Here is a 26,241-nt window from a genome sequence, read left to right on the forward strand (position 1 = left end):
TTGGCTGGGTTTTTTCTTGAGACTCTGGCTGATCAGATTACTGGGTGCCCACTGTCAAATGTACCCAGCAGAAGCCACTGCTCCGATCCCTGTTTGATGGCCGGGGCTGGTAACTGCAGCCAAAGTTCTTAATGAAATCAGTGGGAACTGCACCTGCAGCTACAAGCGTCGGCCACTACACAGGGGTCGGAGCAACTGCTTCCACATCAACCCCTGTATATGCAGACGATGACAACAGGCAGCTGATTGGTCAGGATCCCAAGCGGCGAACCCGGCCGATCCGCTATTGATTAACTAACCCGAGGTTAGGTGAACAATTAATATTTTGCGTGGAAAACCCCTTTAAAGAATGGTGCAGCAGACCGCGCTCTTCTTCCTGTCAGAACAATGGACACCACATCAGAACCACTGCCCCCCATTATAAGTGATAGGACTGGTCCTTTATGAAGCAGTCTATAGTGACCAGTAGATTACATGATTAATGTTCGCAGCGACCTGGTTGATGTTTGTGGGCATCTCACTTTATCTAGATTGACCCCGCCTGAATCAAAGCCACAGTCCTATCACATCCACCAGTAAACGGATATGTTGGATTTAACTTTAGCCTACAAGATGGCCGCCTCTCCTGGCAGGGACTGTGTAGGCTGTATAGCCATAGTGAGGATTTCCATTCCCAGACTATACATAGCGGCATATGGTAACGTGGGCACAGCATATACAATATAGGATGATTTAAATATGGCAATATTTTATAAGGGTTATGACCTGTAGAGGAAGGGGAGTGTAGCGTTACACAGAACGGTCATGTGATGCGGAGATGTGCCATGTGCGCCAGAGTCGGAGCTACTCTAACAGACAGGGTTGTGGAGTCGGTAAGCGAAAATCCCCACTTCGGCTGTAACCCGAACTGATTTTTTTTTCCACATTCCAAAACCAGCTCTAATTTCGGCAGATCCCCAACCATCTATAAGCTGGGGAGGCGCCATGAACTCTCAATACGCCATCCATGAATGAGAGGCAGCCAAACATGGCCACTGCACGACCGGTGGCATTTTGAGTTCCAGCTGGCTGTTGTTCCATCATATTAGCTGATCATCGACCGTTCTTGGAAAACCTCGATAAGAGTCTGTTCACACAATGAAATGGTGCAGATTTTTCCATATCAAAACAATGTTAGAATCCACACAATGGATGCAGATTTGCGCAGATCCCCAGCACTCTTGCAATTCAAGTGGTGAAATCTGCTGTGGATCCGCATCAAAAGCTGCAGCAAAATACACACCAATTGTGTGGATTTTGACTGTTTTGATGCGGTTTTTAGTACAGTTTTTCCGCTGCTGAAAATTCACACCATTTCTGTTTAGCGTGCGATCACATGTGCTCATTTGCTGCGGATTTTGTTACAGGATTTGGCGCAGATCTGCAGCAGATTTCACCCATTCAGTTTGAATTGAATTTGAAAGGGTGAAATCGGCCCCAAAATCTGCAGCAAATCCCAGTTCTGTGAACGCACTCCAAGGCTCGCTTTACACGGGCGGATGTGCAAACGCAATACGCAGATAATTCACATCTGGAACTATTCAGCCATTTCAATTGGTATGTTTGTTCTGCGCAAAAGAACATGCCCTGTGGACAAAAAAAGTGCAGCAGAATACGCCAATACGCACACAAAAAAGCCTCGTTCAGTGCGCAATTGCGCTTACACTCGTGTGAAAGGCGCCCTAAGGTCTGTGTCCCATGGGAATATTTGCATGAGAGTACGTAGAGAATAGAAGCCATTGATTTCAATGGGTAGGTTCACATGCGTGTATTTTGCATGCACATTTCAGCTGCCCCCAAAAATACGCATCATGCTCTATTTTTCCAGCATTTGTACAGAGAAAGAAAGCATATTGAACTCATTAAACTAATTGGGCATTTCAGTGGCGGAGAGCATCGGTGCGTGTTTTTTTGCGTACTCAAAAAGTGCAGTAAAAACCACACTTGTGCACGGAAATACGCAGCGCCCATTCAGCATAAATGCAAAAATAACTGCGCATACGCCCGCATGACAGAGGCATTCGCGTAGAATCATATTGTGGAGATCAGCATGGAAGAGTTCCACCTATTAAATCGGTATCTTTTGCGCCTTCAATGGAAAACCGCATGTGTAACTTTGAAGCGAAAAATCTTATTTCCATGCATTTCTGTATCAAAAAGTGATTCTGACGGTACGCTCACATGTAGCAGATTTTGGTTCGGTTTCGCAGCAAAATCCATGTGAAAATCTGCAATATTTGGTATGAATTCTGACTCCCATTTTGACGGGGTAAAGGCCGATTCGGATCTGCACTAAAATCTGGTGTGAACATATCTTCAGGGGTTTTCCGAGATGCACATAAAGAATTCTACAGTCATGGAATGTTGTAAAATAAAGACACCAGTTCTATTCACCTCCTTATGTGGCCCCTATCTCCACCCATCTGAACCTGGGAGAAGTTGGTAATGATCATGTGACGTTCATTGTGCAGCAGCCAATCACAGGCTTCGGTGGTCACATGCGGTTCATGGCGGTATCACTACTGTAGGCTGTGATTGGCTGACTGGTTACATAGTCAGTGAACGTCATATGATCGCTGCCAACGTCTTTGAGGTGGAGAGCAGCAGGGACTGGGTGCCGCATGAAGACGTGAGGATGGCCTATTTCTTTGTTACACCATTCTGTGGCCATAATATTTTGTTTTTTGGAGTCCCAGAAAACCCTTTAAAATTATTATTTTTATTTAGTACATTTCCGCAGACTCCAACTCCGCCCAAAACTGACCTCAACTTCACGACTCTAACTCCACAACCCTGCTTACACTATGGTTCATAAACGGGGTCCTGAGCAGAAGAGCCTGCATCACGTCCAGACGCCCTAGAGTAGCTCCGTCAGCAATACCTTCCAGCATTGGCGTCGCTCCAGAAACCTATCGAGAGCTGATTTTACCACTAATTAGAAAATTAGATTGTCGGCATCAGCGGTGGGGAGTGACTGCGTAAGGCCGCTTTCACACATGCGTTCGGAAAACGCTGCTCGAAATCGTGCCATTTTTGAATGCATGTCACAGCATTTGACAGCGCTTTTTAACACCCCATCATTGCGATGGGTAATGAGGTGCGTTAAAAAGTGCTAAGAAGCACGGAAATAAAACAGACCGCTCAAAAATCGCCGCGTTGGAGCGCATGTCTGCGAGGCCCCATTCAAATTAACGGTAGCGTTGTACTGCGGTTAGCACAGCGCTCGGGATACCGCGCTAATCACAGTAAAAAGCGGCATGTGTGAGAGGGGCCTTTGGCCTGCATCTCACGAACGTATTTGCGCAGCATTTTGCACGCACATTACCCAACAAATTGAACCCATTGACTTGAATGGGATCATTTACGTATTTTACACATGCACAACAATATGCAACTAATTAACTTAATTGCCCATTTTAATAAAAGGGAGCACATGCACTTGTAAATACGCAACGCCCCTTGCGCAGATGCGACGGGATTCCTGAACAGAAACAAAAGGAAACGGAAGCTCTTTCCTTTACGAGGTTTCCATTTGTTTCCACTTCACTTACAGTATAGGAGAACCTCATCAACTACGCCACAATGTACCGCAAAATACACCAAAGCGCAAACCTGTGAAACGCAGACCAGCGAACCATACAGCGGTCTACAGTTTTCCTATAAAGCTCTGTGTTTACGTCAAAGTATAATTATTTTTTTTTAACAACGTAAAACTGTTTAGGGAAAACAGAAAATGCAGTGTGGCCGCTGCCTGATTGCGATGTTCGTACTGCGGCGCCAAATATGGGACCGTAAATCTAAAAACATGCAAGTCTGTCGCCGTGCGGCTCTATTTTTGACTTCTGCTTTTAGCCGGTATGCCTTTAAATAGGGCTGTATAAAAAGCAGAGCGGCAGTGAAGGCGTTAAACGTCAGTTCCTCGCAGAATAAAATGATGTCGCTCGGCGCCCTCTGCTGGCCGCTGGCGTTGTGCTGTGCTCTGTGTGTATATTTTTTCTTTTTTTTATCGGCATCTCTAATATTCATGCTGATGCATTTTGATGCAAGCGAGCTTTCATTTTCCTCGGCTTTCCTTGTTTCTTGTTGTTTTCGACCCTTCCGTACGGAGCTGCGGAGCGGAATCCCCCCTCTCCCTCCTTTCTTCCATCCCCCCTTCCAGCTTCATCAGGAGGAAGAAAAAAATATAATAACATTCAGGATCCACAATGTATAGTTGCTGTGTAAGGTTGATGCTCCTGAATGGGAGAAGCCTGATTCTGGCCGGCGTCTGACGGCTGCTTTGTGGCGAGGGGGGGGTTACTTTTGGAAGGAAGGGGGTGCAGAGAGAAAAAAAAAATCCTTGGAGATTAAGAATGTCTTCAGCGAAGAGGCCAAGAGGAAGGGTAAGTGAGAGGCTGAATGAGAGTGAACGAGGGGGGGCTGCCTAACCTCCCTTGGAACTGGCCTTGCTCCATCGCCATCTTAAGCCGGTGGTGCTGCCGTAGTTCTCAGGCCCCTGAGACGGAGGAGCACACTCGTTCTTATCCTTGCCGCAAGACTCGGTGGCGCTCACTGCCGTAGGGAGTCAGGATGCTGGTGGATACCCCTACCGACTGCCCATGGGAGCTCAGGGCTAGGTGAGAAAGTGCAAAGAGGGATCCTGCCCCCTCCCAGCTCCGTCCTAATCTGGTCAGTGGGATGGCCGGCACAAGTCAGGCGTCCGGATATCAGTGTTTTTGTCTGCGTGTCTTTGTGTGTCTCCGTAGGTATATACGGTATAGCACAAGTTTCGGAAGGAGCCTTCATTGCAGAGGCGGCCGTTAATCATCATTTTGTACATTACGCTGCGTAGATTACGCTTCTCCGTCAGGAATAAATAGACGGCGGGCATTGTCCGTGAAATAATTGTGCCGGGATAAGCAGAAATGTGATGCCAGTCTGTAACCCGTCAGTGTGTGTGTGTGTGTGTGGGGGGGGGGGGTCTACATGGCTTTTATATATAGATTTATGGAAATCCGGATTCCAGCAAGAATCAGGAGATCGTTAGCGTCATTTTCATGTAGTTAAAAATAGAGCGTGCGTCCGATGACCCGCTATACATAAGACGTTGTCACAGGACCGACGGCCGTAAAGTCACACGAGCCCTTATTATGGTTCCTTGACTAAGGAATCGCCGGGACTCTTTAAGAACCTCGTCATTATCTCCTTCCCCGGTGTAGTGTTGTGTGATGGATACAGGGAAATATTCCCCAAGGGAAGGATGATATGCAGGATTGCATGGGATAACCATTTCTTAGAGGTCTTTAAGGCCTGTTTTACACGGGCAACAGGGATATTGCAGCGAGAGAACGGCAGCAATATCGCATCTGTGTTCTGTGTGATATCACTGCGTTGTCTCGCGGCAGTATCGCGTTTTTGTGTCGCTACAAAGATGCGTGAATTTGTAGCACTCTTTTGCCCGGATTTTTTAAGGTGTCTTGAAATATAAGTCCTACCCCGAAAATAAGTCCTGGCTGCATAAAAAAAACCCAAACAACAATATATCACCTAACAGTCGCTGTTTTCTCCGACGCGCGACTCCTCTGCACCTCCGGCAGACTCGCTTGTAGTTTTCACCCAGCACTTCCTGGTCAGAGGTTCAAAATCACCGACTCCAGGAAGCGCTGGCACACAATGCCTGTGATTGGTTCATCGAACGCTGCAGTGATTGGCTGAGCCGCGGCACTCGAAAACCAATCACAGCCAGCGATCCTAGAGGCGTCGATTTTTGAACCTCCAAACTAGGAAGCGCTGGGGCAAAACTGCAGAGGAGACGCGCGGCGGAGCAGACAGCAGCTGTCAGGTGATCTATTGTTTTTTTATGCAGATAGGCCTTATTTTAGGGCTTTTACAGTAGGATTTCTTACTCTAAAAGTTGTATCGCATTGCATGAAAACCACATCCATAGGGAAACATGGGCTACAAAACAGCGCAAATTGTCTCGCAATAGCAGCCTACAAAACATCACTAATGTGAAAGAAACCATAGACAAACATGGGCTTCACATACATGTGAAAATCGAATGATTTTGTCGCCTGTGCGAAACCCGTCTAAATGTTTTACGTGGATGTGACGCCCTCTTCCCAACCCCCTCCCCCCCTTCCACCATCCAGAAAGATTTGGTGGAAGTCATCCGAACGACATAGAGATGCGTTAAACTATTTTTATGCCCAAGAGATAGTTTATCGACACATACAACTCGGACTCTGGGTAATGACGTCATCTCTCCGCGGTGGTGGTGATCACTTGGAAGGGCTCCTGGCCTGTCTTGATAAATGTCATTGTCACTTCTGCACATGCCGGAGCACCTTAAAGGGCCTTTTCATATCGCATTTATGTAAATTGTTGAAATATTGTTTTTTTAATATTCCAAACGGATCCGCCTACAGACGAGCGCACATAAGTAACGCGGGAGACACGGACACTCCAACTGTCTGATCCGTGCAGACATTGCTATCCTGCAACAAATTTTTTTTCCCCATAGGACCACTGTGAAAAAATCACGTGTGCGTATAATGTTGTAGGCGTTAATGTTGTCCATGAAATAATACCCATACAACACATAGATGCAAAATACGCCCCTATCGGATACCGTAAATCGGCAAAAAATGTATTGTAGTTCCCTAGGCGTTTCCCAGATTTAAAAAAAAGCCATAAAGATGTAGCCGGTGCAAAGCGAATGTTTAGTACGCTACATCTGTTTAATGTGCTGAACATTTGCCTGGTGCCTAACACTATCCGTAGCCACTAATGGATAATGACTGTTGGGCGGCACAAATCATGTAGGCGCTACGATAATGGCGTAGTACACTGGGAAATGTACGTAAAGTGTTGCTGCATCAACGTTATTTTTAAAAACTGTTTAAGAGCATTGGAGGCTGTTAGAAGCCGCTGTTGGGAATTCAAAAATAAAAAGCAGGAAAAAGTAGCGCAGCTTGCTGTTATATTTTTCCAATAAAATGATGGAAATCCTTCTAGTCTGTGGAGTCAGCATTGGGGGGTAATAGGCTGAACTGGCTGGACGTGTTTTTTTTCGGCCTTACATACTATGCTACGTTACTAGGAGTCCGTCGGGTTCTGTTCGTGTCCGTCATGCGACGCCTTTCCTCCCCTAGCTTGTATTCCGTTTTTGTCTTCCTATGATAGAGCAGAAAAATGGAGTGATCGACACAAATGTGAGCAGAGCCTATAATGGTGACGTTTTGGTCACCATGTAGCCCCAGACGTAACCTTCTACACAATCTGAAGAAGGCCAGTGTGCTGAGAAGTTTTGCTTTTTTACGCTTCTCAAATAAATCTTCAAACACACTTCACTTTGTTGCATGTTGGAGTTGAGGGTTTGGTGGAGCTCAGCCCCACGTGGCGCGCCGTTCAACATAAATTGTGCAAACTTGTAGAGCTCTATGTTTTTGTTTTCACCCTTTTCTTGGCGAAGACCTCTGCATGAATTGCATGAAACCCAGAAGGCATGTGCAGAGTCTCTACAGAGCCATCCGCCCGGGGTCTGTGATCCTATGCGCGGGGTACAATGTATTGCTGTAGAAAACCTCTATGTTCTGTTATGACTTTTGAGTAAAACAAATTGCCATAAATTTCACCCGTTTTTGCAGGCAGAGGGAGAGGAGGAGAGGACACGAACACAGGGGGGAAAAAAGCTCGGCAACCGGCGTCCCACATACAAAAATGCTTGAGTCTCCCATTGAAGTGAATGGGGTTCGTTACTTGAATACAGCTCTCAAATTTTACAAAAAGCTCGACTCAAATAGCGAGGACCCGAGCATTTGGGTGCTCACTCATCTCTAGGAACTATCAACTGAATAATCACTCGAATGAGCGAATGCAAATGACAGTTGTCCCATTAGGTAAAACGGAAAACAAATGGCTAACATCATATATTTGTTAGCCATTAAAAGGTATCATATCTACAAGATTACTTGGTTTCTCTTGCTGCGAACAATCACACAGTTGTCCCATGTAAACACCAACCCGCCACCAACCAGGGGACAAGCGAGAATTCATTCCTTGTTTCATTCCAACTTACTGCGTCCTCGCGCTCTTTCTGCGTCTTCGTCTTCGCTCTCTTTCTTTCTGCGTCTTCGCTCTCTTTCTTTCTGCATCTTCGCTCTCTTTCTGGGTCCTCGCTCTCTCTCTGGGTCCTCGCTCTCTCTCTGGGTCCTCGCTCTCTCTCTGGGTCCTCGCTCTCTCTCTGGGTCCTCGCTCTCTCTCTGGGTCCTCGCTCTCTCTCTGGGTCCTCGCTCTCTCTCTGGGTCCTCGCTCTCTTTCTGGGTCCTCGCTCTCTTTCTGGGTCCTCGCTCTCTTTCTGGGTCCTCGCTCTCTTTCTGGGTCCTCGCTCTCTTTCTGGGTCCTCGCTCTCTTTCTGGGTCCTCGCTCTCTTTCTGGGTCCTCGCTCTCTTTCTGCGTCCTCGCTCTCTTTCTGCGTCCTCGCTCTCTTTCTGCGTCCTCGCTCTCTTTCTGCGTCCTCGCTCTCTTTCTGCGTCCTCGCTCTTTCTGCGGCCCCGCTCTCTTTCTGCGGCCCCGCTCTCTTTCTGCGGCCCCGCTCTCTTTCTGCGGCCCCGCTCTCTTTTTGCGACCCCGCTCTCTTTCTGCGACCCCCGCTCTCTTTCTCCGTCCCCGCTCTTTCTCCGTCCCCGCTCTCTTTCTGCGCCCTCGCTCTCTTTCTGCGCCCTCGCTCTCTTTCTCCGTCCCCGCTCTCTTTCTCCGTCCCCGCTCTCTTTCTCCGTCCCCGCTCTCTTTCTCCGTCCCCGCTCTCTTTCTGCGCCCTCGCTCTCTTTCTGCGCCCTCGCTCTCTTTCTCCGTCCCCGCTCTCTTTCTCCGTCCCCGCTCTCTTTCTCCGTCCCCGCTCTCTTTCTCCGTCCCCGCTCTCTTTCTCCGTCCTCGCTCTCTTTCTCCGTCCTCGCTCTCTTTCTCCGTCCTCGCTCTCTTTCTCCGTCCCCGCTCTCTTTCTACGTCCCCGCTCTCTTTCTACGTCCCCGCTCTCTTTCTCCGTCCCCGCTCTCTTTCTCCGTCCCCGCTCTCTTTCTCCGTCCCCGCTCTCTTTCTCCGTCTCCGCTCTCTTTCTCCGTCCCCGCTCTCTTTCTCCGTCCCCGCTCTCTTTCTCCGTCCCCGCTCTCTTTCTCCGTCCCCGCTCTCTTTCTCCGTCCCCGCTCTCTTTCTCCGTCCCCGCTCTCTTTCTCCGTCCCCGCTCTCTTTCTGCGCCCCCGCTCTCTTTCTGCGCCCCCGCTCTCTTTCTGCTCCCCCGCTCTCTTTCTGCGCCCCCGCTCTCTTTCTGCGCCCTCGCTCTCTTTCTGCGCCCTCGCTCTCTTTCTGCGCCCTCGCTCTCTTTCTGCCCACTATAGTTCACCGGCTCCAACAACGTTTTTCTGGGTGACTGATCTTTCAGCAGTTGCTCCATGTAAATATACCCTTATTTGCTGGGAAAAATGATAAGAAAGCCAGCAAAAAAAGTAGCCTGTTCTCCTAAAAGCTTTATATGTGGCGAAAACCCCCTCAGTAATGTAATTTGTGTGTTATAAAGTACGTTCACAGCTTTTGATGTGAGTTTTGTCGCAGTTCACAATGCATTTCCACAGCATATTTCACCCTTTCAATTGCAGGGCTAAAAGTCCGCTGCGGGTTTGCGTCAAAGTTCACACCAATGGTGCGGATTTCCGTGCGCATCTGTACCAATTCCGCTGTGTGTGATTGTACCCTTGGAGCGTATTCACACATCAGGAGTTTGCGAGCCAAAACCAGGAGTGGAGCGCAGAGAGAGAAAGTATACTGGGAGAATTGTATTTTTTCCGTATTTTGGACCCGCTTCTGGTTTTGGCTTAGAAAACACTGATGAAGAATACTGACGTGTGAATATGCCTTTATTAAGGAAAGATCCCTACATTTTACTAACCTCTCCTCAAAGGACGGGTTTAAATAAGGGTAAACCTTTGCTACTGCCTTTTATCTTTTAAATCGATGAAGGCTCTTATTGCTGGCTGTGGGGGAGAAATCTCCTATAGAAGGGAATAGGGTTTACGAAAACCGCACAGCACGGTGTACACGGCTGTTTCTGCAGTCCTGGCCACCTTCAGGCACGGAGCATGGGGACCCCCATTCTAGAATTGGGCGTAAATGCCAATGTCAGACATATCAATGCAGAATAGCCCTTTAAGGCCTCATGTCCACGGGGAAAATCAGGCCCGCCGCGGATTCTTCATGCAGAATCCCACAGCGGGTCCTTCCTTTCCCGCGGACATGAGGCCTGAAAATAAGAATTACTTACCTGTTCGGACGCTGCGGATCTGCCCTCCGTCGCGGCCGGATCTTCTTTCTTCGGCCCGGTGGATGTGCTCGGCACGCCGGCAGCGTGCCGCGCGCATGCGCCGTGCACTCTTTCCTTTCTTTTTTTTGAACTCCTGCTCACCCGCGCCGGAGAGCAGGAATTCAGCTGCCGGTGTGCCGCGGATCCCGACGGCTTCCATAGGCTTCAATAGAAGCCTGCGGGAGACCTGCACTAAAATGGAGTATGCTGCAGGTGGTTTCCCGCACACGCAATCCGCGCCTCAAGGAAAAATGACATCTGCAGGTATTTAACTACCTGCGGGTGTCCAATGCATCCCTATGGGGTGCGGATCACTCATGTGGGGGACCCGCTGCGGATCTGTCCCCGTGGACATGAGGTTTAAGGATTCAGATTTCCTGTGCTATAAAAATGATACATTCTTGGTACGTCCAGTAAAGACGCATTTAATGTACACAATTTTTCTTTCTATGTAGAGGCCTAGGGGTGAAGGATGCCCAACACATGCTATATTTTGAAGGCATCTGTGATAGATATCCAGTAAAAAAAAAAGTATGTGTTTGGCTGCTGTCACATCTGCGTTGGAACCTCCGCTCAGAGGTACCGTTGCAGATCCGAAAGACATACCTGAGGAAAAAGTTCGGCAAAATGCCGGACTACTGAAGAGAAACCAAATGGACCCCTTTATAGTCAATGGGGTCCTTTAGTGCTTTTTGATTCCATCATAAGACGGATCTATTTGGTCAGGTGATTTTCCTTTCCTGCTAATAAAGGAGCAAAAAATGTTGTGTTAAAGGGAAACTGTCACCTGCCTAATGCACCGTAAAATAACTCCTAGCACTGTTAGGTGAGGTGACAGGGAGGCGGGAGCTGCATTTTTAATATACAGTGCCCGCCTGCGAAGTCCATGGGCTGGCCAAAAATCTGACTCCTCTCAGAGTTCTGTGCCCGCACTTCCCCGTAGACTTGTACGCACACAGGACTGTGAAAGAGTCAGATTTTCATTACTCTCGACGATTTCGGAGAGGGACACCACTGGATTGCGAGAGCGGGGAGTATAAAATTTATATCACCCGGCTCCCTGTCACCTCTCCTAACAGAATCATAACTTAGTTTGGGTGTTGTGGAGACATGATAGGTTCCCTTTAAAGTGACCCTCTGATCTTGCATAAACAAAGATGACAGTATCAGGTCTCTAACTACTTAGTAGTCTAAGACGTTACATGCTGCTCTGATTGGCCAGTACTGCTCACATGGGCAGCACCGGCCAATCGCAGTGATTTAGACTAATGATATATATACTAATTATATACTAATGCACACTGTGCATCAGGTAGTCAGAGAAGCAGTACAAGCTTCTTGGTTTGTCCAGGACCAGAGGTTCACTTTAAATAGTCACTTTACTTTCAGCAAATGTTGCATAAATCAATAATGAAAGCAAAGAAACTTTGTAATATATCTAATTAGAGGAAATTGCTTCTTTTTCCACTAATCAGGCTTCTTTTCCTCTGCCCCTCCCTCCTAAACTGTTCAGTCACTTCTAAATTCAACTTCATAGGTGAGATAAGCTATCGGGTTCCTGACAGATCAGATTGCATGCTGACCATAGATGTCTATAGAGGGGGTAGGGAGGAGCCAATTAAGAGAGGCACAGGAAGCCCCACACACAGACGCTGCTGCAGTAGCTATTAGTAAGTGTTTTACTGTCTCACAGCCACTGGAATCACATCTACAGTTCTTAGTACTTCTTTATATTTTGCATCTTCTATCCCCAAGAGAGATAGTGATAAGAGAGCAGGATATTCTCTTCTCTATGTGCTGTGTATGGGAGACATCATAGCAGCCAGTCTACACCCACCAACTGAGAATTAGTGTTGGAGCCTACAAAGGAGAAACTGCAAAAATGTTATATACAAGACACATAATGTCTCTCCTCATGTACACATATGGCAGCTTATTCTGAAAAGGACCAAGTTAAGAGATGACGAAGATATGAAGAAGTCAGGTGAATCTACTCAAAGGACATTAAAGTGCCCCAGGGCTATTTTGGCCTTCCATCATTTGGACTGCAGATGACTGCAATGCATTTGTGTGTTCCCTCCCAGACATCCAGTAGTTCTTAGACTGCGGTTGGCTTTTACATTATCCCTATTTCATGTAGGCACATGCTGATGTGATAAACTTGCCAAACACTGGCAAATGCTATTCCATGATTTATGTGTCCCAGAGGCTTTGAATGAATGCGCTCAAATATATTTGCAGTGCAACGTTGCAATAAAATTATTAATTAATGGTTTTAATATAGGTTTTTTTCTCTCTTTCATAGAAGATAAGAAAACTGGCGGAGAATGCAGTAGTTTACACACTGAGGCTCTGGTAGAAAATTGTGGATTAATGGGTTTAATAGTCTCCATCCTCCGCCTTTACTGTACAAGGTAGCAAGTTGGGTAGAGAATGCAGACAACACGAACATTGCCGTTACTGAAAAATGCATAAAAACCATTAGAATAGAATTCTTAGAAAAAAACATTCTACCTATCCAAGATAATGGCAGGTAACAATCTTTCAACACTACCAGGGTTGCATCCATGCTGGATGAACAATTCTAAGTAGTCTCCGAAGCTTGCTATTTCTCATCATCTTTTCAGTTATCCATTAAAGTGTGTTAACAACCAAGGAATGCCAATTTTTATCTTCCCTATCTACTGGCTGACACGGTACAAAGATATTTTTCCTAGTGTAACGACTCACCAGCCTGGTCAAACCAGGACCAGCAATGGCCTTGGCCCACATGACCCATGGTCAGTGTCATTTTGCCATTGGATACCAGCATGGGCACTTCTCTGCTGGTATGTGGATGGATTTGTTGGCTGGCAGGCATGTGTCCCACTGGCCAATCAGCACTTACCTGTAGATAGAGATCGCCACTAACTCATCTGGGTCAAGTTGGCGGCTCCTGTCCTGTTGCACTGTCAGATAGGTCTGTTTGGTGTTGAGGCTATTTGGGAGTGTTGTAACATCGATCTCCTGATTAATTGTTATTTTAGCACTTGTATTACATTTGGTTCATTGTGTGCTTGTGTAACATCTATTTGTTCATTGTAGCAATTATTGTACCTGTAGTCCAACTAGGGAGAGTCAGGGTTGCTTCAGGTTCCTTACGTGGGGTTGCCCTTATCAGGGTAAGTGCTCTATCTACTTTTAGGTAGGGTTTCATTGCACTAGTAGATTAGGGTCAGATTTCCTGTTTTCCCCACTTTTGGTTTTGTTACAATAGACTAACGCAGAGAGCGCAAAATATTATATGTATAGCCGTCCTTTTAAGACAACAGATTACATCCAATATGGACAAGAGGTTTCGTTTCCAGCTGAGATAGTTAAGACCCCCATGCACATTAGGCAAAATAGTCTAAACCCAACAGTTTCATTGAGCCTGGTTTACGATCATATGTGTATGAGAGACTTCCCACTTTATTCCGAAGATGACAAAGGAAAGAAACCTTTGGCGTGACGAATTTCAACATCCAATACTTTTGTTCTGAATTGCATGTTGATAGGGAAGTCAGAAGAAATGGCTGTCGACAGCTGTTGAAGGTGTGTGGGCTCTGTTAGTTTATAGGGAATTGGTCACGTCTTCATAGCACCATAAACTATTTTTTCTTACTTGCCCACTCTTGCGAGCCAGTGGTGTTCCCATCTGAGGTTGCCGCGGCACGAAAATGAGACCTTTTTCAGAGTCCCGTACGCACACTCTCTTATACAAGTCTATGGGAGAGCATTCTGGAGATCGGTAGGGGTCCTAGCAGTTGGAACCCCACAAGTCAGCAAGTTATCCCTAATTTTGCAGATAGGGGATAACAATGTCATCAAAATACCCCTTTAAGCATATAGCATTACAACATATAGGTGACGACCTAAATGTGACATCCGTTACCCATCGGGTATAATGGCATGTTTAACATATACGTCATGAAGAGCTATTGAAAACCGCTAAACAGAGGACAAAAATGTGCCGCAAACACGGCTTAAACGTATTGCCATTTGCAATTTCTTAAAATTTCTGCCTCGCACGAACTTACCCTTGCACCCTCACATTGATCACATTGGTTGGTTTGTGATTTTTCTACATAAGTGCTGCTTTACTGATGTTACATATTAATATATTGTCATTCACTGTTTTTTTTTCAGCCTCCCTCCTCTAAAAAGCTTGATGGTTCTCGGACCTACCACAAGCTGCCGAATTCTAAGGTGAGGTCCGCATCCGAGAAGCGTCCCAAAAAAAAGGCTGATTCGGAGAGCAAGCAGGAGAAGGCTAATCGGATTATTTCTGAAGCAATTGCCAAAGCTAAGGAAAGGGGCGAGAGGAACATTCCTCGGGTCATGAGCCCTGAGAACTTCCCTAGTGTGTCCTCTTCAGAGGGTAAAGAGGAAAAACGGGGAAGAAAAGCAAAGTCCAAACCCAAGGAAAAGGAGAGCAAGAAAACCAAAGCTGGACTGACCTCCAAACTCAAAGAGAAGAAGAAAATTGGGTAAGAGATCTACAGTAATTGTATTCTCACCAACACGTTATTCCCATGATAGATGATCATGACATTTCCACAGCATGTGGAGAACAGGGATCTTCTGTGAAGTACAACCTGCCACTGCGTCCATGCCAAAGATGAATGGACTGATGTTTTCTTATGGAAACAGTCAAGCAAGCGATTGAGGGACTCCATTTTTGACATAGATGCAGGTTGCAGAAACCTGTGGATATACCATAAAGTCTGTGCTGGGTTTAAAGCCCTTGGGCCAAGTTATAAAGTTATTCCCTGGCCACAGGATAGGGAATAACTGTATGATCGATGAGGATTTGAATGCTGGGATCCCCACTGATCCTAAGAACAGGGGTCCGGTTGGTTCCCAAGTGAATGGAAGGAGGTTGTGCAGTAATAATATTTAGTAGACACTGGATAGTGACTGATAGACCTAAAACTTGTCCACCCTTTCTAGAAGAGTTTTTGTTGGCACTAGCCCCCACTTCCCCCTTGCTTCCTTCCTTCTTTCCATTCTTCCTCTTTCTCCACTTTTCCTCTTCTTTTTGTATTGATGAAAAAAGTACAATGCCAACAATATGTGACACTGTGGATTTTTCTACAGCAAGGGGAAGTAAACCTGGATCGGGCTAGTTTCCGATGCTTGTAGTATCGATGCATTTTGACACCCGTAAAGTGCCTCTGTGTTTTACTATTATCTTTGGTTGATTACATTATGCTGAAGCTGGCCGTATACTAGAGAGTTGGGATGGCAGAAAAGGATGATTTAGACAATTGTTGACTGTGCCTTTTAAGGATTCGAACAAGGGTGACAAATGGAAACTGAGAGTAGATATCAGTTGGAAAGTTGACCTGCCATCTTGGATTTTGAAGTAGTTGTCAGCAACGGCTCTTTGAAAGTTGTTCATGCCCTTGAATCTCAGACAAGGCCACCAATCATGGCAGAGATGAAGCATCGATTTGTTCTTAACTTATGGCATTAACATCCAAAGTGACAAACTTCAAAGACCAACCATGTTGAGGGCAGTCTGAAATCGTCATTATATGACCAAGCTTAGGCTGCAATCATACCTGTAGTTTTGTGGCAGTTTTTTGTGCCAAAAACAGGGGTAAATACGAAAAAGAGGAAGCGTATCAGTCTTTCCGTTCTTTGATTTTGGATCTCTTCGTGTGTGTGGCTCAGAAAATTGCCCAAAACTTAAATATGTGGTTCCTGCCTAAAACTGTCATACATATAATATATTTGCGCCTCTGACTTCAGCGGTCACGTGACATCACCTGAGCAACAAACACGGGGAGGACAGCAGGGCTACAGTGCTGGATCGTGGCGGAAGAGGACCAGGAAGTACAGTTGATTTTATTTTAGCAAAGTTGGTAGATTTAGGGGACTGTTGTCCTGTAACTGGACAACCCCTTTAAAGGGGTCGTCTTGTGAAATCAAGTGGGGTTCAGCACTTCTGTATGGCCATATTAATGCACTTTGTAATACATAGTAACATAGTAACATAGTATGTAAGGCTGAATGAAGACAATGTCCATCTAGTCCAGCCTGTCTATCCTACTGAGTTGATCCAGAGGAAGGCAAAAAACCCCAAGGCCAGAAGCCAATTAGCCCTTTTGGGGAAAAAATTCCTTCCCGACTCCCTAATGGCAATCAGACTAATCCCTGGATCAACCCCTAATAGTTCCTACCTGCCTGTATACCCAGATTGACAATTAACCCAAGATTTATATCCTGTAATATCCTTCCTCTCCAGACAGACATCAAGCCCCCTTTTAAACTCCTCTATGGATTTTGCCATCACCACTTCCTCTGGTAGAGAGTTCCACAGTCTAACTGCTCTTACAGTAAAGAATCCCCTTCTATGTTGGTGATGAAACCTACTTTCCTCTAATCGTAGCGGATGTCCTCTTGTTACCGTCGTGGTCCTGGGTGTAAACAGATCGCGGGAGAGATCCATGTGTTGTCCCCTCATGTACTTATACATGGTTATTTGGTCGCCTCTTAACCTTCTTTTTTCTAGAGTAAATGGTCCCAATTTGGATAGCCTCTCTGGGTATTCCAGTCCCGTCATTCCATGTATTAGTTTAGTTGCCCTTCTTTGAACCCCCTCAAGCACTGTGACATCTTTCCTGAGCACCGGTGACCAGAATTGTACGCAGTATTCCATGTGAGGCCTGACAAGTAATATACATCGTGCATTAATTATGAGCCATACAGAAGTTATTCACTTACCTGCTCCGTTGCTAGCGTCCCCGTCGCCATGGATCCGTCTAAATTCGCTGTCTTCTGGCGTTTTTAGACGCGCTTGCGCAGTCCGGTCTTCTCCCTGGTGAATGGGGCCGCTCGTGCCGGAGAGCTGGTCCTCGTAGCTCCGCCCCGTCACGTGTGCCGATTCCAGCCAATCAGGAGGCTGGAATCGGCAATGGACCGCACAGAGCCCACGGTGCACCATGGGAGAAGACCCGCGGTGCATCGTGGGTGAAGATCCCGGTGGCCATCTTGGTAAAGGAAGAAAGAAGTCGCCGCAGCGCGGGGATTCGGGTAAGTAATAAACTTTTTTTTTTTTTTTTAACCCATCTCTTGGGTTTGTCTCGCGCCGAACGGGGGGCCTATTGAATAAAAAAAAAAACGTTTCGGCGTGAGACAACCCCTTTAAGCTGACTAAGAAGGGACTAAGAAGTTCTGAAAAAAAAAATGGACTTGCACAAAGTGGCAAAAGGTTGGCTAAATTCAGCCGATCATGCTGTACACTTCTGTTTTTAGCCGACTGTGCCCAAAATTTCCCAACCTTAGTAAATCACATTTTTGAAAGGCTGTCGCCAGCAATGGTTTGCATTTTCTTTCTCTCAAAATGATGGTAGGCCAAAATGGCAATTTTGGGTGATCAGAGTCTGTGTATGGGCAGCTTTGGACTAAGTTTACACAAACTGGTTTTAACATGATCTTTAGCTGACTGTTTTCTAGGACTCCAATGCCTGTTTTCTAGGACTCCAATGCCGGTTTTCTAGGACTCCGATGATGCTTTTCTAGGACGCCAATGACGCTTTTCTAGGACTATGACTCTAGTGGCACTTTTCTAGGACTCCAATGCTGCTTTTCTATGACTCCAATGCCACTTTTCTAGGACTATGACTCAAATGCTGCTTTTCTAGGACTCCAATGCTGCTTTTCCAGGACTCCAATGCTGCTTTCCTATGACTATGACTCCAATGACGCTTTTTTAAGACTATGACTCCAGTGCCGGTTTTCTTTTCTTCTATACCCCCTCCATTCACCTCACTAGTTACTATTAGATAAAGAGCCCAGCACTAATATTGTCATGTGGACGGTTTCCACAGTTGGGTATCAATGGCTGATGTGGAGGCTGCCCACATAACACATATTAGTGCCAGGCCCTGTAGCTCCTGGCAGCTGCTTCCGGCTAACTGGCGAGGTAGAAAGAAAAGGAAACCAGCGTTGGAGCCGGTGGGGATGCGTCTGTAAGGTCACGCAGCCGGCCCTGTTGGGTCCTCTATAAGGCCGCTCAGCTGAATATCAGTCACTGACAGGCCATTCACAGACAGATCCTGGAACTGAGCCAAGGAAATGTTGATTCCCATCTTTTTTTATGCTGAGAAGAATAAAACTCTCCTGTTTCCCACCATATTATCGGCTTTCATCTCGATGTTTACGTGCTACAGATGTGATGATGATGCGATGTCAGACATGTACTTGAGCATGTTGAATAAATGTTTTACCGATGATAGATTGCAGTCAGATTAAATTGGCCGTTTATACAGAATAGTTTAGATTGAGAAATTGGGTCATTATCCCTGTGAGGACCAATCATTATCACCGCCTCTTGTTTTTCACCTATCGTTATAATAATTGGCCAATGTGGATGAAGAACATACACTGTATTGTAAATATTAATATCACCTTAAAGGGCTTTTTGACCTTTAACAAAAAAAAGACAAAAAACAACTTGTACTAGGGTAGGCAATGGCGTTAAAAAAAAAAATTGAAGGCCAGTATTCACCCGCTTACTATGCCTCCAGTCCAGTGCCACCTACCCAGTCCCCTCCGGTCCCTGCTGAAAGGGGACATCACTCACATGACAAAATGAGGAACCCATTCCTGTACCTTATTTTAGCATTAGGCCTCATGTACACGGACGGCACGGATTCTGCATGCAGGAGCCCACAACGGAATCCGACCCTGCCTGCGGGCGGTGACCCTGCATGCCTGTCCAGGTCTTCTATTTTTCGTACTGCAAATGTGTGCATAAGCCCCGGCACACACGCAGTACAATTTTTTTTTTTTAAACTACTTCTTTCCTGTGGATTCCACTGCCCATCTGCAATGTCAATTGCGGATGGGTCGCGGATCATACAGCTTCCATTGACTTCAATGGGAGCCGTCCGCACGGAATCCGCCTTAAAATGGAGCATGGTGCTATTTGTTTTCCGCATGTGGAATCCAGAAAACAAATCCGCATGTTTTAATTGAGGTGCGGACGCCCATGCTTCCCTATGGGCGGTTTGATTTGCGAATCAGGTGCCCCATGTGGATTCCGTAAATCAAATCTGCCCGTGGACATCGGGCCTTAATGTACTAATTTTAAAAACATTGTTTTAACTTTTTTTGTTATTTAAAAAACAGCAATAGGTCATGAAAAAAAGCAGCAAGAATAATTTTAGTAGTCCAAGAAAAAAAAACTACGGCCATAAAATCACTGAAAAGTGCCTGTTCCTGTAGGACTGAAATACTGTGGTCATTAAAGGGTTAAGTAAATGTGAATGGTACTCCTCGTGACACAGAGGCTAGTATACGGTGTTTAAAGGGCTAACTCTACGCTGTCCCCCCCTCCTCTGTTCTCACTCCAATCCTAAAGTATGCTGCCCATGAGAATACCCCTTTAATTGTGGCATGTAAGTGGGCAGCAGGGTTTTCCCATTTAACGGTATTAATATGACCTGATGGTAATGATAATTAAAAAAAAGAGCACTTGGATGTTGACGGTAGATATTTGGGGAATGGATGTGCATTATTATACAATACTGTGAATTATTTTTCAGTTCCCCCATGTAATGAACATATCCCCATGCGGTAAGGGCCAGGGCAGACGTACACGGGGTGCCGGTCTATTTAGGGGAATCTTCATCCGTCTATTAAGGCGTCTTGTAGATTCCGAAATGTGTGAGTGCCGGGAGCAGATTGCAGAGCAGAAATAGACCTTCCTTCGTCGGCGGCTTCATATTATCTCCGCACACAGCAATGCAGTTAGAAGATTGATAATGCCTCCAAGAGGAGGGGGGTGATCCGTTCAGGTGCCCGCAGTGCCAGAGTCGCTGCATTGATGTAAACTAATTGCCTCGTCTACACAAGAACGCCAGCCTCCCCGCTCTCATGTGAACAGGCGGGCGTAGCTCAGCCATTTGTATCCGGGCAGCCTTTTCAGATTCCTATTGCAGCTGGTAATTAACGAATCTGCAATGTGTGAGCGGCCCGCTCCCGTGATTTCCTCAGGTTCCCTAGAATGGTAGTCCTGTGATTATCCTCTTAAGTCTTCCGTCTTTTTCCCGAGAGGATCAGAAGCTATTTTGTAGCGATTGGGTTAACCTCTCCTTTCCCTGCCCGCCACAACACTGCAGGGGGGCTGTTAGATTAGAGTAGTGACAGTCCGTCGGAGTGTCGCATCTTCATTAGGCGCACCCAACGTGCCTGCTTCCTGGCTTGTGTTCAGTTATGTATAGATGCACGCTCTTTGTTATAGAGATGGAGTCACAAGGACATCCCATCCATTTATTATGTAGACTCGAGAACATCAAGGTTCACGCAGATCTCTGTTGGTCTTTTTAGTTTACATTCCTCTTCTTCCTTTTTCCATTCCGCTATCATTTGATCACAATATACTTTGCAACCAAGGATATTACTAATGCAGCACATAAAAATGATCAGTGACTGGGGATGTTCTGCTGATCATATCCATGCCCTATGGAGACAACCAATCGTATGAAGGATCGTTCATTCCCTAATAGGGTCTGAATCGGCCAGTTTAAAGGTCCGGTAGAGGATACTTGGTCTTCTCAATCAGTGCTCATCTAGCGCCATCTAAAATGAGCACTTTCTCCCCATAGGAGAACTAATTGCATGTATGTTCCATTCCTTCACTCCCTGTATTCAGTCCCTTGCATGCCCATGTCACCTACGCCTAGGATAGATCTCCCGAATTTACTGAATGTGGAGATGGCAAAAACCCTTCTTGTTGCTCTGATCCAGTCTCATTTGACTACTCTTAACTCATTACTAATCGGTCTTCTCCTCATTTAACCCCTTGAGTGGCACGCCCGGAAAAGTTCCGTGACGAGCTCCACTGCCCATAGTGATATACCCCGGAAGATTTCCGGGCTATGTATCACTATGGGAGCTGCAGAGCACAATGCCACAAGCTGTGGCAGTGTGCTCTGCCTGCACAGACCCACAGAGAACAAAGCAAGGGCTTTGAAAAACCAGCAGAAGATATTGCCGACATGTCGGCAATGTCCTGCTTTGTTTACAGGTTGCCATAGAGACCATCGGCTTGTCAGAAGCAAGCCGATGGTCTCTGTGACAGGGAGAGCTTGGTGCTTGGCTGTGAGAGGACACCTAGGTACCAGCTCTTACAGCAGAGATCAGAGAAAACCTCCGATCTCTGCTGTGTTAACCCTTTACATGCTGCAGTCTATGTGACTGCAGCATGTAAAGGGCTGTCACTGCAGCATGTAAAGGGCTGTCACCATCGGACCCCTGGAATGTGATCAGGGGTCCTGATGGGTCCCTGTGGAAGTCCCCTAAAGGGACAAAAAAAAAAAAAATTAAAAAAAAAATTAAAAAAAAAAAAAGTAAAAAAATTATTAAAAAAATAAAAAAAACACTTGTCTCCCTTTACTTTGTAAAAAATCAAAAATACAATCACACATGTGGTATCCGTGCGTCATAATGACACAGAGAAGGAAGTTAATACATTATTTAACCCCTTAATGACATGGCCCCTTTTTTTCTTTTTTCCCCATTTCTTTTTTTCCTCCCCCCTGTTTAAAAAATCACAACTTGCCCCGCAAAAAACAAGCCCTTATATGGCCATGTCAATGGAAAAATGAAAAAGTTATGGCTCTTGAGACGCAACTGCAAAACTAGTTGAAATTCAATGATTAGACCATTTTAAAAAACCTGCCCTGGTGGGCACGACAGGGTGGTAGGAAACCCGCCACTCAAGGGGTTAAAGGATATTTCCATCTGAGCAAGTTGACAAGTTATCCTCTAGCCATAGGATAGGGGATAACTTGCTCGTCAGTTGAGATCTGACTGCTGGGACCCCCATATATCCACATATTGATAGTTACCTATTAAAATGGAGTATTTGTTCATTTTTTTTAAAGTGATGGCCACTAGGGGTCTCTCTTCCTCCTAGCTTGCTGTTAAATGCTTGATAGGAGGCACAATGATGGTAGAACAGGGTAGGGAAGGGGGGTGACTCACAATGCTCATTGAATTTTATAGGGGAGGAGGGAAGAACAGACTCCAACAGACACTGCAGGCAGTATCTGTGGCAGTCTGTTTTAGCCACAGAAACCACAGCTCCACTGCTCACTCTTGCTGTACACTGATGATTTTATGTCTGTGTTACAGAACTTTAGAGACCAGGATCTGCAGTTCTTTGTATGCGGTCTATAAAAACGCAACACAGAAGCCAGGCCACTTCAACTAGTTCTGGGTGATTGAGAATCAGACGCACAACTGCAGAGGGGAAAATGGGGACAAATATAGGATACAAGACATATGATGGGCATAATAGTGTTACTCTTCATGTACATACATACAGTACTGGTGTATCTTGTCTCCACCAAACTTATGGGTGGAGACATAGACTGGCTTGCCGTAGCTACAGCTCACACCCACAGCTCTGGATTGGATGCCGGCTACACACCTTCCCTGAGCTGCTGACGATATTTTGATAAGGTTCTTTTCTGGGTCCCGCTCTGCTAACCTCTGGCAATTAGGGAATGTTCCTCCTTTTCCTTGTCCCGCTGGACTACTTAGTCCAAAACACTTACCCTATTTTCTCCACCAACGGTGTTTCTCTGGACCCCGCTGTCAGGATGCTGTCCGCTTACCACTGTGGAGGAGCGTGCTCCCCGCTGTGTCCGAGTTAGTACCGCTGCTAGGCGCAGGGCGATGGGGACATGTCACAGCCGGCGGGGAATGGGAAGAGAGAGACAGCGCGCAGTCACCTTTAGTGGCGGAATACTACCCCCAACACGCATTTCAGCTTATATGGCATTCCAGGGGGGTCACTATTAGCGCAGGAGCCGGGAGGGAAGAAGGGAGAGTGGCTGCAGGGGTGAGTGTCAGTGCAGGAGCCACGAGCGGAGAAGGATTGCAGAGGGATAAATTCAGAAAGACCATCCACACAAACCATCAGCCAATTGGAATCTAGGGGTGTCAACTCCATCTAAGGCTGGTCAGCCCCTTGCTTCCGGTGTCGACAAGATACATCAATACCCATACATACATGGCAGTTCATCCTAACAAGTCATCTGAAAGGTTAGGTACGCTTTAAACTCATTCGCATCCATACAGCTCTCTATAGTGCTGCACCACCCTATATCTTGTCCCTCATCTCTGTCTACAACCCTACCTATGCTCTGCATTCTGCCATTGTTCTTAGACTAAGGGCCCTTTTATGGAACAATTAGATTATCATTCATTATTTGCTGGGTTATGCGAATGTGAACGATAATTGTTTGGCGTTCAATCGTTGGACATGTTTACACTGACCAAGAATTCATTCACTTTTCTTTCGTTGTTCAGTTTATGCAGGCATAAAAGCCTGATGATAATCGGCCCGTGTAAACAGGCAGTTGTTCATGTTTGAATGACTGACTGTTTTTCTGAATGGACATGGGTGGCCTGAAGAGATCTCCAGTTTGCTCTGCCTCCATTGAGTGAGTGTGTGTAAACAAATGGTAGATAATTGTTGGGACAAGTGTCGCACTGTTCTCCTGTGTAAAAGGACCCCAAGTTTATTCTAATATCTAATTTGTGTCTCCTCCCTTTTTGTTTCATCCCATTGCTTCTAGTCTTCCCTTATGCAAATGAGAATAGGACTGATCCCTCTGCACTGTGACATCCCTTCAGATATTTGTAGACGGCTATTAAGTCTCCTCTCAGCCTTCTTTTTTACGAGCTAAACATTCCCAGATCCTTTAACCGTTCCTCATAGGAGATGATTTGCAGATGGCTCACCGTCTTGGTAACTCCTCTCTGAACTTGCTCCAGTTTGTCTATGTCTTTTTTTAAAGTGGGGTGCCCAGAACTGGACACAGTATTCCAGATGAGGTCTGAAGAAGGAAGAGTAGAGGGGGATAATGACCTCATGTGATCTAGACTCTATGCTTCTTTTAAAGGGGTTGTCTCGCGGCAGCAAGTGGGGTTATACACTTCTGTATGGCCATATTAATGCACTTTGTAATATACATCGTGCATTGAATATGAGCCATACAGAAGTTATTCACTTACCTGCTCCGTTGCTAGCGTCCCCGTCGCCATGGATCCGTCTAATTTCGGTGTCTTCTTGCCTTTTTAGACGCGCTTGCGCAGATCCTTCTTCTCCCTTCGGCTCCGCTCGGCAGCATCAGCATTTTGGCTCCGCCCCCTTGTACGCATCGTCGCGTAGCTCCGCCCCATGATGTGTGCCGGTTCCAGCCTCCTGATTGGCTGGAATCGGCACGTGACGGGGGCGGAGCTACGCGACGATGCGTACAAGGGGCGGAGCCAAAATGCCGATGCTGCCGAGCGGAGCCGAAGGGAGAAGAAGGATCTGCGCAAGCGCGTCTAAAAAGGCAAGAAGACACCGAAATTAGACGGAACCATGGCGACGGGGACGCTAGCAACGGAGCAGGTAAGTGAATAACTTCTGTATGGCTCATATTTAATGCACGATGTATATTACAAAGTGCATTAATATGGCCATACAGAAGTGTATAGACCCACTTGATTTCGCGAGACAACCCCTTTAATACATCCCAGAATTGTGTTTACCTTTTTTTGCTGCTACATCACACTGTTGACTCATGTTCAGTCTGTGATTGATATGTATACCCCAAAAGTCTTTTTCACATGTACTGCTGCTTAGCTCAATTCCTCCCATTCTGTATGTGCCTTTTTTCTTGCCCAGTTGTAGGGCTTTGCATTTCTCCTTGTTAAATATCGTTCTGTTAGTCGCCGCCCATTATTTAAGCCTGCCTAGACCTTTTTGAATTCTCTTGCTCTCATCTCTAGTGTTAGCTATCGCTCCTAGATTTGTATCGTCGGCATAATTGATCAATTTCCTCTCAATTCCCTCCTCCCAGATCATTTTATAAAAATGTCGAGTTCTTTTTCAATTTTCTCACAAATTTCCTTTTCTAACTGTTGGATTTCCTTCTTTTCAACAGCAAATTAATTATTACTCTAGGCAAAAAGCAAAAACGAAAGATTGAATCCTCAGATGAAATCTCCGATTCTGAAACTGCTTCACGGATTCTAAAAGACGAAGACGCTCAGGTGTGTGCTATTTCCATAGTAAGTTCTTTGCATAGTCATTATCTATGGGTAATAAAGTCACAAATATATCTCAGTGGTTGTAAGAAGGTTTTCTTTTACCTGGGACTAAGATTCAGTTCACTGCCCTGACTTACTGGCACCTACTGGCACCCGGCATATGGAGCTAAAGCCTCACCGGATCCCTCACTCCATCAGTTGCGCTTCTGGTAAACATGATTTAAAGCTGTATCTAGATGTGCTAAAGTGCAGACTGGAAATAAAGATTATTATCTTAAAGTACCATTAATTCCAGGAACTGTGCATGTGAAAAAAGAGGTTTAAGAACATTACATATGATGAAAACAAGTACAATAAACATGACCACGCCGAATAGTTTGAACTGAAGGCATTGAAGAATGGGATGCCAATGAAGAGATTGTAGGGGAGAAACAGAGGTGGAACGAGGGGAGAGGTGGATTAGTCAGGCAGCAGAGTTGAGGGTGGACTGGAGGGGCTCAAGAGGGTTGGGTAGCAGGCCAAGGAGGAGTACAGATGTATCCTTTGCCAAACAGATGTTCTGCACTTGGCACGCCGGATATCTTTTCAGCACCTTACGCCATTTGTGTAGCTCATTTTAGTCTATTATCTGCCTGGCTAATCACATACCGTAGGTGCGCGACAATTATGACACAAAATGTGATTGTTCTCAGCAAGAGAAACGACGTAATCTTGTAGATATGATACCTTTTAATGGCTAACAAAAATACATGATGTAATAATAGCGAGCTTGCGAACCAACGCAGGGT

General features: G+C 45.9%; 1 protein-coding gene across 9 annotated transcripts in view; it reads left to right on the forward strand.

Moving 5' to 3' along the window:
• The window catches only part of CHD9 (chromodomain helicase DNA binding protein 9), a 179,781-nt gene that overhangs the window by 75,253 nt on the left and 78,287 nt on the right, over positions 1–26,241 (forward strand). For 4 of the 9 annotated variants that reach the window (XM_066584027.1, XM_066584031.1, XM_066584028.1 and 1 more), the window contains 2 exons: positions 14,540–14,880; positions 25,348–25,474. In XM_066584027.1, the coding sequence (XP_066440124.1) occupies positions 14,540–14,880; positions 25,348–25,474 (468 nt within the window). Of the gene's footprint in view, positions 1–4,376; positions 4,422–14,539; positions 14,881–25,347; positions 25,475–26,241 lie in introns of those variants that run through there. The other 5 variants (XM_066584029.1, XM_066584030.1, XM_066584032.1 and 2 more) reach the window with 2 other exon arrangements.

This window comes from Eleutherodactylus coqui, chromosome 11 (genome assembly GCF_035609145.1).
Source record: "Eleutherodactylus coqui strain aEleCoq1 chromosome 11, aEleCoq1.hap1, whole genome shotgun sequence".
Taxonomy (NCBI): domain Eukaryota; kingdom Metazoa; phylum Chordata; class Amphibia; order Anura; family Eleutherodactylidae; genus Eleutherodactylus; species Eleutherodactylus coqui.